Genomic DNA, 14,814 nt, shown 5'->3' on the forward strand with positions numbered 1-14,814 from the left:
GCTTTTTTGCAGTTACACTGTTCTGTAAACTGGGCATGAGGTTTGAATGGGCTTAAGAACTGGGGCAGGTCTGAACAGAGGAAGTACCTGTGGTGGAGCAGGCAGGGAGAGCTGTCAGTAAGAATGGAGGCAATTAAAGGAATTGCAGGGAATATGGCAACTGCTGAGTGATTAATATTTCTCTAGTGCTCTTAAATTCCAGCCTGTTTCACAAAGGCACATCCCTGCCCCAGACAGCTTAATCCAAGGCAAAGTGTGTGTTCCAGGAAAGGCAGAGGAGAAATGGTGTCAGCAGCTAATGTTTCATTAATGAGGGTGTTGGTGCATGGCAGGGACAGCACTCCCTGGGGGAGCCTCTTTATCACATTGGGCTGTCAATCTGATAAAGACAGGACAGATCCAGGGAGATGTTCCCCCTCTGCTTTGGGCCAGAGACTGTCTCCAGTGCTCTGGAAATCATCAGGAGGTTCTTCCCCACTGCTGCTATGCTGTGGAGTGGAGGTCAGCAACTCCTGCTTCTGCTCTGGAGTTAAATACTTTCAAGGATTTATAACCTCTGGGTCCTCTAGGATGATTTTCCCAGTATCCCAAAATGCAGTTACCTTGCACTGCAGCTGCCTCTCTCACCTCAGGTCTCCAGGAGGTGGAACTGGGTTGGATTCCTGCAGTGTAGCAGCCCATAGAGAGGAATATTGTGAAGCAGCTCATTCTCTTTTTAGTTTAAGAGGATGCAATGGAAGTTACTATTTATTCTGTCTCAGCAACTGTTTTTTCCCCTTCTTTTGACTTCCATTCTGGGCCTTATGACTTATTGATGAGTCTTTGGGCTAACAGCTTGAAATAGCTCCTCTGGCACTCAAAGGAGCAGTCCCACACTTGGGCTCCAAGCAGAGTCATGCAGTGGAGGAGCACAGACAGTGAATGAATTCCATGGCCTGCCTTCCACCCTCTTGGGCCCTTCCAGCCTCTGGAACAGCTGGATTCCCTCTGCAACCAGGTCACGAAGCTGAGGTGACATTTGGGTCAGCTGTGGTGAAATGTGGCTCCTGCTCTGAGGGGAGTGTGGAGGTGACAGTCCCAGTCAGCCTCCACAGCACTGGGGACTCTCAGCAAGGCACTCTCAAGTCGCTGCTTCCTTTGATCAGGAGGGAAGTGAAGTATTTGGGTTATTAAATCTCTGAAGGGCTTGCAGCACAGTTTGTTTCTTGTAGCATCTCCTGCTAGAACAAAGCTCAGAGAAAACATGTGAGGAAACCTCCAGCTACCTTCTATTGAGACAGTGGAGCATTCATTAGTGCCAGACTCAGTTGTTAATTTGCTGAGGCTCTCATTGCCATAGAAGTTGGCTGCCCTTTTACAATTGGGGAAGCTGCCATATGGAGTAATAGTATATTTCTCTGCAAAGAGTTGAATCATGATAGCAGATGCCAAGTTAAAAAGAGCACTCCCCTTACTTTTTTGACAGCAGTGGGCTTGATGGAGATCTATCAAGGCCCTGACAGCCAAGGCTCTGGTTTTGTTTTGTGGGTTCATGTAGAGAGGATTTGTCTTGAAACAGAAATCGCCTTGGTGACCTACTTAGGGAACAATTTATAGCATAATATAGGAGTAGAGAATCCAAATGTTCCTGTGTTCATTGAAGAACCAAAACACTCATCAGGTTGAATTTACTTAATGTGGTTTTTTTTTTTCTCCTCAGCTAGGGAACATTGAAGCAGATGTAGGGCTGATTTGAACCTGAGGACCTTATGTTCATCTCCTATTCTGGTGGGAGTTTTTTGTTTTTAGTAACAAGAAAAATAAGTCCTGAAGTAACCAAACTGATAGCTTTCAACTTTTTGTCATGTTAATTATACACTTCAAAGACTAGTTGTACATTCCTTAGGCAACTATTTCAGAAGTAATGAATTCATGTCTTGTTCAGGTTATTTTTATTACCATTTCTAATCTTTCGCCCAACACAGCTCACTTAATCTTGACATTTGTAATCATGGAGAGAAACTAAAATATTTGACAAAGTAACAAAAAAGACATTTTTGCAAGAAGATGAGGAGGGCTGAAATATTTTCAGAGGCTTACTTAGGTAAAATATAGCTGAAGAGTCTTGTGTTTGCTAGTCACCTTGCATCGTGTGATACTGAATGCCAGGCTTCTCCCCTGCATCCCAAAATAATCATCATCATTTTCATGACTTGTTGACTCAGCTTTAACCCCCAGTCAAGCAGAGATTTATCCAAAGGGTAAAGCTGGGCTGGACACAGCACTGTAGGGCTGAACAAACCCCAATCCCTGCTCTCTGCAGGGATTTTAACTTCTGTCAGATTAAAAAGCTGCCTTTGGAGTGTGCCTAAGTCAGAAAATCTGACTTAGGTATTTGTGTGCTTCTAATTTTGGTGGGGGACACCTTTGCAGTGCCTTGTCAGCATTTTTGGGGCTGCCTGGTGCTTATGGCACCAAGAAATAACAACAAGCCCTTGCCCAAAGGTCTGTGAAAGGCTCTTTTGACCTTCCTGGGTGTTTGAGACACCTCTGGGAGTTGTACAGGTCTCCCTGGCTCCTGCAGTGTTGCCTTTTCACAACCAAAGCAGTTGTGAGTGACACTGCTGGTGACATGTGAGCTGCTAGGGCCATGCCAGCTGGGTGAGGTGTCTTTGGCACCATGTGTGTGAGACCTTCAGCTATTCCCTCCTAAAACAGGGATTCGCACTGGTGGGAATATTAACTCTTTCCATGTAGTTCTTCAAGTCAAATTTGGAGTTAGAAAATGCCTGGGCTGAGAGCCTTTCTATGCTAAAGAGATCCACTGTTCCTAATAATTGGCTTTTTAACAGCTAGGAAATGCTGTGAAATTGGAATACCCATTGGAGCACACAAGAATTGCTCCCCTGATCCTGGAAATGGGTGAAGTGGAGCCAACCTACAGCCAGAGTTTCAGAGCTCAGGCTTGGCCTGTCATGGCACAAACCTGATCATCTCTTCTGTGAGCTTATAGCCCCTTGCAGGAGACAGTGCAGGTGAAAATGAGCTGTAGGCAGTCCTGGAGCAGCAGCAAGCCTGCCTGAGGCTGGAGCCACTCTCCTGGGATGCACACTCAGAATGCACCATCAGTGTGTCACATCCTGCTGGCAGCTGCCAGCCCTGCTTGCTGCAGCTACAGAGCATGCAGCTGAAAAAAGCTGGAATGCTTCAAACTGCTTTTTTTATTTAATTCAGTAAAATTATCTGAGTGTGGAAAGGGAAAGGTCTGCCAGCCGCATTTCTCCCTGAGAAGGGGCACTTGGAAACACAGAAGTCTGTGGAGCCTGAGGTGCAGGATACTTTTGTTGCTTGAAATGAGTTTGGCAAAACCTTTTTATAGAGACAGAGGAGGAAGGTGCAGCTTCTTCACTGAGGAAATATCAGTGTTGTTAATGCAGTGGGTGATGCTTATCCTTCCTGCTGTAACTCATCACCTGTGCTCCTCCACGCTCCAGCGTCTGGCAGTGCAGAACCGCTGGAGCTCTCATTCATCAGAGCTGTTAATGGAGCTCAGGTCACAAACACAGCACTCAGAACTTGCAGACAGATTTCACACATCCAGCTCTCTGTGGGAATCGTTGTGAGCAGCAATTCCAGCCAGCAGATGTTCACTCTCCAGAGCCTGCTCGATAAATGACACAGTATCTGCCCGTGGGTGAGAATCCCTGACCAGCCACCACACAACACCTGTGGGTAGCTCGATGGGAAAGATGCTGCTTGGGTTTGTTGCCTGGGTTATTCTTCAACAGTCTCTGCTTGTGAGAGTCTTATTTCAGCAAAGAACCCTCCTGGGAACACTCTGAATTAAGGACTTGGATCACAGCTTGGCATCTGTGGCCAGTTCCTCACTCAGCTGTGGAAAGCTGTTGGTTTGGAGGTTAAGAGCACGTCTGCCACATGGTACAGCACATTTATAAATTGTACATTTTGAACTTGAAGTGCAGCAAGGCACAGGAGAGCACAACCCCTCCCAGTAAGTCTGTGTTCCCTGACCATTGCTGTAACCCTTGCTGTGCCTGCACAGCTCCAGGCTCAGCCCTGTGGGGAGAGCACAGACAGAAGAAGCACAAACCCGTGGCTGGCAGAGGCTGCAGGCACCCCTGGCATCCTGAGAGCCCTTCCTGTCACAGACACATTTTATGAAAAATCCTTTCTTTAGGGTTTTTTCTCCTGAGAAGCTGAGAGGCCTCAGGAACAAAATGTAACCAATGGTTATCTGCTGCTGTGGAATGCAACAGGTGCATCTGGGATTGGGCTCAAGTGGTTGTTTTTAATTAATGGCCAATCACAGTCAGCTGGCTTAGACTCTCTGTCCAAGACACAAGCTTTTGTTACCATTCTTCCTTTTCTATTCTTAGCCAGCCTTCTGATGAAATCCTTTCTTCTATTCTTTTAGTATAGTTTTAATATAATATACATCATAAAATAATAAATCAAGCCTTCTGAAACATGGAGTCAGATCCTTGTCTCTTCCCTCATCCTCAGACTCCTGTGAACACCATCACACCCTTCCTGTCACACCAAATGAAGTGGAGGAGCAATTTTCCCTGGGGGCAGAGCAGCAGACTGTCACAGAGCAAGCCATGACCTGGTGAGGTAAAAAAAGGCTCTGCAGAGGAGAGTTGTTCTTGCCTTAACAGTTTGGCTGTTACCAGGCTCTGAAGCAAAACCCAACTTAAGTAAATCCTTAATTTAGTGTAGGTGCTAATGGGATTCCAAGTGGGTATGTTGTGTACTTGCTGCTGATGGAAAGCATCTGTGTTGCTTTCAGACTTGACTTTGAAAGTCAGTTCTGTTGCTCAAGTCTGAGATTTAAAGCATCAGAAACCTACACTATTGAAGAAAATAACTTGACATTGTTCCTATGAGGTACTTCTTCCCCAAAATACCATGTTTGGGCTCTCAGAGGGCTGGACTGCAAGAAAGCTCTTCAGAAGGGTGCTCGTGCTGGAAGGTGAACAAATCTATTCCAGGGGTTACTTCTAGAGGTGCTGCTTCCTCTAGTCAGATCATGAACAAGACGTAAGTGATTTGTAACCCTGAGCCAATTTTTAGTGAGCTCACACCTTTTCAACAGTCAAGCATCACATGAAAATCTGCCACCTTTTGACTTCTATCCCTCAGAGCTTTGTTGGCTGCTTGACTTAATTCACAAGGTACCAATATTTTTTTTTCCCTCTCTAAAAGATCACAAATGGAAAGCCATTTTTATTAAAAATGCTTCTGTTTCAACTCTGAAATGTCTGAAGCTAAAGGTCTAGCTAGAGATTTAATAGTTCATGTCCAGGTCAGCAGGTTAAAGCAGAGCCATGAGCAAAGTTAGTCTGGACTGGAGGATTTGTTGAATGCAAGCAGAGGTTTCTTTACAGGCATATCAAACCTGAAGAGGCTTCTCAGCTCCTGCTATCACATCAGATGTCAGTGCCTGTCTCAGGACAATGTTCCCACCTGAGGAGCACTGGATTTTTTTGGAAAGTCACTGTTATTACCTGCTCAGCTTCTTGCAGGTGCTGCTGTGGATCTGCTTTTGTAGCCTGTCAGATGGCACTGGGTGCTCCAGATGTGGAGCATGACCTTGGGAAGCTGTTACCAACTCAGGGGGCCTCTTCTTGGTGTGAGTTTCCCCATCTAGGTGTCTTCTGATGGCCCAGGTCTTGTGGAGCCCAGTTTGGGGGAAGTGTGTGGTGGTGAACAACAGAAGCTCATTTTGAGGAGCTCCCCAGTCATGTCCCAGTGCTGTAGGTTCAGGAGAGCCTTTTCCACCCTATGTGCAAAAGTTATTTGTGACAGCTGATTCCTGAATGATTACAGCTGCTTGCAAGGTGCCATGTGATGTCATTCCTGAACCCAGTGATGCAGTTTGGGAGGAAGGCTTCCATGTGGCTTGATTTTTCTTTACTGGGAAGAAATTGCACTTCAGAGCATCTTAATTGGGTAGCTCTCCAGAGATAGCCAAAGCAGCTTACTCAGTGTGTTTCTGCAGAGTTGAGAAGCAGGTCAGCAGATACCTTTTTATAGCATCCTTATAACTGCAGGGACAGGGCTGGCATATTAATTTGGAGTGTGCCTCTAAAACCGTGACTGGAGAGAGGGAGCTGCTTTCCAGCCCCTCTTGTAAGAAACTGCTGTTGTATGGCAACAACAATTAGCTACAAAAGCTAAGTAATCTCTGTTGTTCTAAGGCAAGGCAATTAATCATTAAATCAGACTTGGAAAAGATCTTGGGTCGTGCAGTGTAGTCCCTGCTATGCTTTGTTGTTTTCCTACAGTTCCTCTTATTGAGAGCATTGTCAAGGCTGATTTTAACTGGGAGTCCAAGCACTGGAGCTTCTTTTATCCTCAGAGGAATTTAGTTCTGCTTAATAATTCTCACTGTTGGTTTTCCCAGACATTTAGCCTAAATTTTCCCTCTCCTGGCTCATCTCCATGACTTATATCCAAGCACAGCATCTGGAATGGCTGCACTGCTGTCCCTCCCCCAGCTCTCCCCTCCCAGACTCTGAAGTGCATTTTTGGCTCCTCACCCAGTGTGTTCCATCATATTTTGCAGTGGTGAATCACTGAAGTCCACCCACCAATCTGCTTTTACCCCTCTGGTTCAAACACTGAACACTCCAACTCGTGAGCATGACGCCAGCAATCAGAGCATGGAGCCAGTCCCTGGTACAGAGAACCAATCCCAGGTTTTTCCTCAGTTGCACCATCATTTGTGTGGTTTTAGTGGGCTTTAGACTAATCCCTTCTTAAGCTGGTTTGCACTGGGGGAATTAAATATAAGCTGCTACCTTTAGTGATGGCTGAAAAGTAGAAACACCACAGATTGTCACATTTACCTTTCTGCAGTTCCTTGCACTTCTGGGACCTCACAATTGCCAGAAGAGTTTGCTTGGGAGCTTGATCTCCTTCCACTTGTCTCTGGTTTTTACCAACATTTGTGGGTGTCCTTCCCAACTTGCCCCTGTAGGACAATAGATTTTCCCAGTAGGACATCAATATATGTAATTATTAATGTCAATGAAGTTTGTCTTGCCATAAATCTTTGTAGCAGCAAATTTATTCCTTTGGCTCAGCATTTAGCATGGTCTGGTTTGTGTTTCATGGTGACAAATTGGAGAACTTCCTCTGGGGGTTTTCAAACAAAGTGGGAGCTCCAGTGGCTCCTGAAATTCCCCACACAACCTCAATTCTGGGTCTTTCTTACAAGACTTAAGATCCCTTCCTTGCAGCAAAGGCAGGTGTCTGCTGAGCTGTGCTCCCATGACAGGCTCCAGCTGTGTGGGCTGACGTGGGGAGAGCATGAGAGGCATGGAAATAAAGCTCAGAGGTGCCTTTTCCTGAGCTGTGCTGTGACACTGCACCTCTCAGACCTCCCATTTGCTCCTGCTTGTCCCAGCAGCTCTCAGCCTGGGGAGAACTGTTAGCAGAGATTAGTGGGGAACATGGCAAGTGTGTGTGATAAAGGCAAAGCAGATAAGGGCAAACTCCCTGGCTGGTGGAGTTTAATGACACTGAGAATTAAGTCTTTTGTCAAGTGATGGGTTTTTTTTTTTTTTACCTGATTGCTCTCTAGCAGGGCTTTCTTCTTCCAGGAATCAATACCCAGCACATATTCCCTATTTAGATTTTACTGAGGGAAAGGCAGGAATCTGGGGAGATGCTGCAAGGAAGATGCAGGCAATGGACTCATTTGAGGCTTTCTAGAAAGTGTCTGGACTGAGACAGGACTAATCAAAGAGGTGAAAAATAAGGAAATGAAGGTGAAAATGAAGAATACTGCTCAGGGGTTTGGAGCTGGGGAATGACAAGAGTGGGTGATGAAGAAGCTGATGTGCAGTGTGACAGACATGATAGCAGGTGTGTGCACCCAAAAGGTTGGGATGTACCTGTAAGAAATGAGGAGAGGGGAGAGACTGAGCAAGAGCAGAAAGTAGCCAGGATGCTGCTGTGAGCCCCTGAGTGGAGCTGGCTCTGAAGCAGCACAATGAAAGGTTCACAGGAGAAGTTTGGGCAGCTTTCAGTGAAAATGGAGCAGGGGACTGGTCCTTTCTGAACCTGCCCAGGAGCTCAGTACCATCCCATTCAGAGCTGGCCTCTGCTCAGAGAGAGCACTCCAGGGTGCTGAGACTGTGTGTGATCCCTTTGCTTTTCCAGCTGAGAGAGACTCTTTAACCTCCCTGTTTTTTCTGTGACAGGTGGCTGTGAAAAACAACATTGATGTCTTTTACTTCAGCTGCCTCATCCCTCTCAACGTGCTTTTCGTGGAGGATGGCAAAATGGGTGAGTGCTTTGGGGTGTGTGCTGAGCCTCCTGCAGCCAGGCTGTGCCCAGCTGGAGCTGCAGGTGCCTCCTGGCTCTGTTTCACCTGTGCCTTCACCTTCAAGCCATGGCATCTCAGCAGGTCTGGTCTGGTTGTCCCTCTTGTCCTGTCCCCGTTGTCCTCCAGCTGCAGAACCCAAGTCCCTTCCTCTCATTCTCTCAGCCAGGTGGATCTGTTTTCTTTGAAGCTGATTTTTTTTTTTTTTTTTTTTTTTTTTTGTATTTGTTTGGGTTGGATTTGTTGTAGTTTTGGGGTTTTTTTGATGGTTTGATTCACTTGAATGGGTCTAGGATTTGCCCCCATACCATTTTCACTGGAATTTTTGTATTCCTAGTCACCTTTATTGTATTCCCAAACTGCATCACTGGGTTCAGGAATGACATCACATGTCACCTTGCAAGCAGCTGTAATCATGCAGGAATCAGCTGTCACAAATAACTTTATTTGTATTCCTAGTCACCATTTTCCCTGGAATTTTTGTATTCCTAGTCACCTTTATTGTAAAAGTTTTGTTTGAATTGGCTGGAAGTTGCTAGAAAAGCAGCTTTCACTAACATAATCCTAAATATGTGGATCTCCTTCCTTCTTGTCAAATCCTGCATATTCTTGGCTTGTAAACAGCTCATATGGCAAAGACTATCTCTCTTTTGGGGGAGGCCAAAATCCAAAATCCATCAAAGCTTCGCTGCTTTTACAGAGACTGAGGTAAATCCAGGAATAAATCTGTTCCCAGCAGGGCAGAAAGTTCCCAAAAGCCCTTCAGTGTGTCTACTTTGGAATATTCTGTGGTGTGTTAATTAATGCTGGGGTCCTGTGAGGATCCCACAGTGCTGAGGGGATTTTTTTGTTTCTAGAGCGCCAGGTCTTCCTTGCAACATGGAAGGATATTCCAAATGAAAATGAGCTTCAGTTCCAGATTAAAGACTGTCACCTGAATGCTGGTGAGTAGCTTCATTCTGCCATGCTGAGAGCACTTTTGATGTATTGCCATTAAAAATCACCTTATTAATATCACCTCAGTAAAATAAGCTGATGGCTGATGAAGATGTAAGTATTGCACTTTTGAATAGCACAGCCTGGGATCCTAGGGCTTGTTTCAGTCAAAAACTTTAGCTGGGTCCCCATAAAAGCACATCTAAAAATCCCAAGTCTTTGATTTGACCAGTCTGTTTCTTCCTTTCATTCTGGACCTTGTATTCTTGTTTTTCCCTTTTATATTTTGCTTCCCTGCAAAGCTGCTCTTTAAATGGAGCTGAATATGGTGTTGGGGCTGTTCAGCAGCCCTGTCCTGCTGCTGTGAGTTGTGATCAAAGTGTTCCAGCCCTGCTGCATCACCCTGGGCCACTCACTTCACCTTTTGGCAGCTTCTTTCTTCCTTTCTGTTATGAAAGATTTAACCCTACAGAAACTGCAGGGTGTTGGGTGTTTGAGGAGGACAGGCCATGTGGGAAGGGTGTGCTGATGTTAGCTGAGATATTGATGCATTTTCATCATGTTTGGTCCCCTTCAGTTTGTTTGGCTGTAGAGTTTCCTCTGTGAGCATCTTGTACGTGTGACCTTACTACTGCTGAAGGATAAGGGAGTGTAAAAGGGTGGAATGGGGCCAGCTCAGCAGCTCTGCTCCTGTTCTGGAGGTTCTGGACAGGAGCCAAGTGATTCTACCAAAAGCTGCTCTGTTTCACAGATGAAAGAAGTGTCCCTATTGATTACCAACCCTGTAACCTTTTTATTCTCTCATGCCTGCTATTACACAATGAACACCCTCGTGCTTCAATAGCAGACAGAAACCATGGGTCTCTTTGTACTCATAATTATTACTATTTTGGAATATAAAAGCTGGAGCACGCAAGAGGAGGGGAAAAATAGCAGCTGTTGGACCTTATGACTTGATTTCACTGTGGGGTTTGAAATGAGAACAACCTCTGTGCCTCCCCCAGTCCTTCCTCTGCTCCTGACTGAGCTTGGCATTGCCTCTCCCCCTGCACTGCAGAGCTGCTGCTGCTGCTGCCTTCTGCCCTGGCCATGCCCTGGATGCATCCAGGGCTCTTTATCTCCAATCAGAAACACTGATTGGAGATGAAGAGCCCTGGAAGCTGCTCATTTTGGTGTTGAGGTGCTGCCTGGAAGGGGATGTGGTTGGGAAGATTGCTGTTCCTGCAGCCTGGCCTCCCCCTCCTCCCTCTGGAAGAGGATGTTATGAAATTTGGAGTGACAGAATGCTCCCCATTGCAGAAGGGTTTGCCAGCTCAGGGCCAGGCTGCTCAGCCAGGCCTGGGGTGCTCAGGGGAGGACAAGTTTCCAGCTCTCAGGGAGAGCAGGGAACACCAGGCAGTTCCTCTCAGTGGGATCTGCAGCCTCTCCAGAGCACAACCCATCCCTTGGGCTGCTTGGGGAGTGCAGGACCTGCCAGGACCTGCCAGCCTCTTTGGCAGAAAGTGAGTCTCACCTCATAAAAGATTCCAAACACTTCCAGCCACCGAGGCTTCTGTTTCTGCTGCCCTCACCTGCAACCCCTCCTTGACCACCTGGGCTTGAGCATGGGGCAAGCCAAGAGCTTGCAGGAGGGAAAACCAGGGAAATCTTGTGTGCTTACCTGAGCCCCTTGTATTTTTTCTATATTTTCTTTTTGGTTTTTTTTTTTTAACCAGTGTAGCCCTGACTCAGCCTGCTCACCTTGATTTCCTACAGGCAGTTACCTCCTCTAGCTCAGACCATCCTAAGAGCACCAAGCCTTGCTTGCACAAGGATCAGCCAAATCCAAAACCCATGGAGGGCTGGAATTCCAGCATCCTCAGGGGTGCAGGCTTCTCACAGCATGGCAAGTGAGACACTAGGGCAGAGGCAGAATAGGCTGGGTGAAATCTGAGTCCATCTTCTAGTTTACACCAGAGCAAGGGTGTGTGCCTGGCCATGTGCATCAGTAGGGTGATAATTTTTCAAGATTCACAATTTTGATTGTTTAAATCCAGTGAAAATAGGTTTAAGACTATCCATTCTTCCAAAAAAAAGCAAGTTTGCAAGTAAAATTTTTAGGAACTTGATCCTTGTGGAGGAAGGGCTGGTTCCTTTCCAAAGACTCTCCTGCAGGAGATGTGTAACCACAATAAAGCTCTCAGTTTGGGCTGTCAGTGGTTGTGGTGTTCTTTGCAGCTTTGCAATGCACTCGTGGCAGAGCTGCACAAAACTCTGCAGATCCCAGCAGCTCCTCACCAGACCTGAGGAGAGGCTGGGTTTGTGCACAGGGAACAGCTCTGGAGCACTGCTGGCTCCTTGGAGTGAGCTGTTCTCCCTGCTGGGATCTGCTGGGATCAGTCATTCATGCCCAGCCTGAGCCCACCCACCAGGTGGTGAGTGCTGAGACACCATTCATGCCTCAGCCTCCCTGATCCCAGCCCCGTGACGTGAGTGCAGCTGGAGCTAAAAATACCCAGCTCCCAGAGCTGGGCCCTAGCACAGCTCCAGCAGCCACTCAGAGCCCTGTGGAGCAGCTGGGCTGGCAGAGGCTGGGCAGGAGTGTGATCCCTGCACCCTCAGAGCCTGGCTCCCCTTCTCCCAGCTCCCCTTCTCCCAGCTCCCCTTCTCCCAGCTCCCCTTCTCCCAGCTCCCCTTCTCCCAGCTCCCCTTCTCCCAGCTCCCCTTCTCCCAGCTCTCCTTTTCCCAGCTCTCCTTTTCCCAGCTCCCCTTCTCCCAGCTCCCCTTCTCCCAGCTCTCCTTCTCTCAGCTTTCCTTCTCTCAGCTTTCCTTCTCTCAGCTTTCCTTCTCTCAGCTTTCCTTCTCTCAGCTTTCCTTCTCTCAGCTCTCCTTCTCTCAGCTCTCCTTCTCCCAGCTCTCCTTCTCCCAGCTCCCCTTCTCCCAGCTCTCCTTCTCTCAGCTTTCCTTCTCTCAGCTCTCCTTCTCTCAGCTCTCCTTCTCCCAGTTCTCTTTCTCCCATCTCCCCTTCTCCCATCTCTCCTTTTCCCAGCTCCCCTTCTCCCATCTCTCCTTCTCCCATCTCTCCTTCTCCCATCTCCCCTTCTCCCATCTCTCCTTCTCCCATCTCCCCTTCTCCCATCTCCCCTTCTCCCATCTCCCCTTCTCCCATCTCCCCTTCTCCCATCTCCCCTTCTCCCAGCTCCCCTTCTCCCAGCTCCCCATCTCCCAGCTGCAAACAGCCTTTCCTTTCATGAATTCTCACATCTGTGCTGTGTGAGGAGCAGGAGAAGTTCTGTGCAGCCATCCTGGAGGGCCCTGCAGAGCAGTCAAGCAGGGGGTGCTGCTCTTCCTCAGTGGAGAAACTGAAATTTTAATTTCTTTCTCTCTAAACACCCAGCACTTATTTCCTATTTAGATTTTTACTAAGGGAAAGGCAGGAATCTTGGGAGATGCTGCAAGGAAACTGCAGGCAATGGACCCACTTGAGGCTTTCTAGAAAGTGTCTGGACTGAGACAGGACTAATCAAAGAGGTGAAAAATAAGGAAATGAAGGTGAAAATGAAGAATGCTGCCCAGTGGAACTGGGGAATGACAAGAGTGGGTGATGAAGAAGCTGATGTGCAGTGTGACAGACATGATAGCAGGTGTGTGCACCCAAAAGGTTGGGATGTACCTGTAAGAAATGAGGAGAGGGAAGAGCAGGAAAGAGCCAGGATGGTGCTGTGAGCTCAGGAACTGGCTCTGAAGTGAGTTAGACTTGAAACAGGGATTTGTTGGGGGCTGGGATTTGATCTGTCAGAAAAGCAGTGTGTGAGTTTCTTGTACATCCAGAGCTGTCTGTCACAGTGCAACAGTCACCTTACAGCACCTCCTGTGCAAACTGCAGACTCCTCTCCAGGTTATTGCTTTTCCTCCTTCAAACAAAAAGGAGATAAACACAGACAGACAGCAGAGAAGCTTCTGTGGCAGCCTGTGCTCCCAGGTCTTTGTAGGTAAAAGATCCATCCTGTGTCCACAAGACAAGTTTGAGCTTTGGTGGGATGGCAAAAAAAGCTCCTGTCCCTGGCAGCTCATCCCAAAGCCCTGAGCAACCAGAAAGTCTTGGCTGCTGCAGGTAGCCCAGAGCAGGGCAAGAGAAGCCAAGCATAAGGTGCCAGGCTGTGGGATGAGGAGCAGGTCCCTGTAAGTGAGAATTGGGCTCTGATCTGTGTCTCCACCATCTTTGCTTCCAAAAAAAGCAAATCCTGGGCCTTTGAAGGTATTCCCACCGTTCCCCAGTGACTCAGGGAGAGATGAGTGCTTAGATCAGGATTCGGGGCTCAGGTTCCCCAGTGGTGAGAGATGGACCTGGCCTGAGGCTGTTCCTGAGGGCTGTGGAGGAACAAGTCCCTCTGGAGCTGTTCCATGGGGCCAAGGTGTGCTTGGGATGCCCTGCACATCTTGAATTCATCAGAGCTGCTCTGTGCATCAGCCTCTTAGGAAGAGGTTGGGAAAGTTCCCTTGAGAAAGCCTCATTCAGAAATAATGAAAAACACAAGGTCATGGTTATAGCCCAGCATTCTCATTTCTTATTAATCCAGTGCTAAATTAATTGATTTGGGTTTTTTTTTTTTAATGAAAATACATCAATCTAGTGCATGAAAATAGATTGCTTAACTGTTATAGCTCAAATATTCTGGGTGCTGTTGGTGCAGCTGAGGTTTCCCCTGTAACTGAGCATGCACTGAAGCTCAGTTTGCCTTGTTTACACTGGGTTTTTTCAGCATGCTAAGTTTGACTAAATTCTAAAGGATCACTACATTAGGATATGCAAATCAGATGAGCTAAATGGTTTTCTTTTTCCTAAACACTGCTTACCCAAACCCACAGAGTGAAAGAGGATGAGCTGACTTGCACATGGAGATTTCCTCCCATTTAATGGTATTCCATCAGTTGCTGTGCTATTCAGCACAGGAATTTTGGTTTAATTTGTTTATCACTGATCCACAATTTGGTGTGAAACAGCAGCTTTCATGTTTTGAGTTGAATGTGGCTTTATTGGTATGCAGTGGTCACTTTGTTTTTCTCCCCCAGATAATTTGCTAATGCCAGAAAAAAGGTAAATTGGATTTTATTTTGATGAAAAAACCTGGGGGGAAATCATACACAAGCTTGCATGGGATGTTGTTTTTTTGTGTGTGCAAATCTTGTAGCTGATAGTTTAATAAATTACAAAACTGGTGCATATTACATGTCCTGGAAATAAATGTAGTGTCAGAACATTGCCCCAAGTGCCTCCCCACTGGATCAGCCTGTGCTTGGTATTTGAATGCAGTTCTTGGCTGGATGCTCAGAACCATTCAGGTGCTGCTAGAAATGGCACAGGGATGTTCTGGGCTATCACAGCATAAAATAGAAGCATTAAATTGTACTTTCTGCTATGGAGTGTTTGCTGCAGACTGCCACAAAGGTCACACAAGGGGTATGGTCAGTGTTGGCTCTGAGCTGTGCCTGTCCTTGGTGCACACCCCCCCTGCCAGGTGCTCATCTTGGCTCTCTGAGTTCAGGTGTGAAGTTCTTGAGCTGGT

At 47.0% G+C, this 14,814-nt stretch overlaps 1 protein-coding gene across 4 annotated transcripts in view; it reads left to right on the forward strand.

Annotated features, from left to right (window-relative positions):
- AP2B1 (adaptor related protein complex 2 subunit beta 1) overlaps positions 1-14,814 on the forward strand; it is a 77,474-nt gene that overhangs the window by 55,626 nt on the left and 7,034 nt on the right. For all 4 annotated transcript variants that reach the window (XM_071447944.1, XM_071447947.1, XM_071447946.1 and 1 more), the window contains 2 exons: positions 8,211-8,295; positions 9,190-9,276. In XM_071447944.1, coding sequence (XP_071304045.1) covers positions 8,211-8,295; positions 9,190-9,276 — 172 coding nt within the window. The remainder of the gene's footprint in view (positions 1-8,210; positions 8,296-9,189; positions 9,277-14,814) is intronic.

Source organism: Agelaius tricolor, unplaced genomic scaffold (genome assembly GCF_023055355.1).
Source record: "Agelaius tricolor isolate 1412-34295 unplaced genomic scaffold, bAgeTri1.0.p SCAF_25, whole genome shotgun sequence".
NCBI lineage: Eukaryota > Metazoa > Chordata > Aves > Passeriformes > Icteridae > Agelaius > Agelaius tricolor.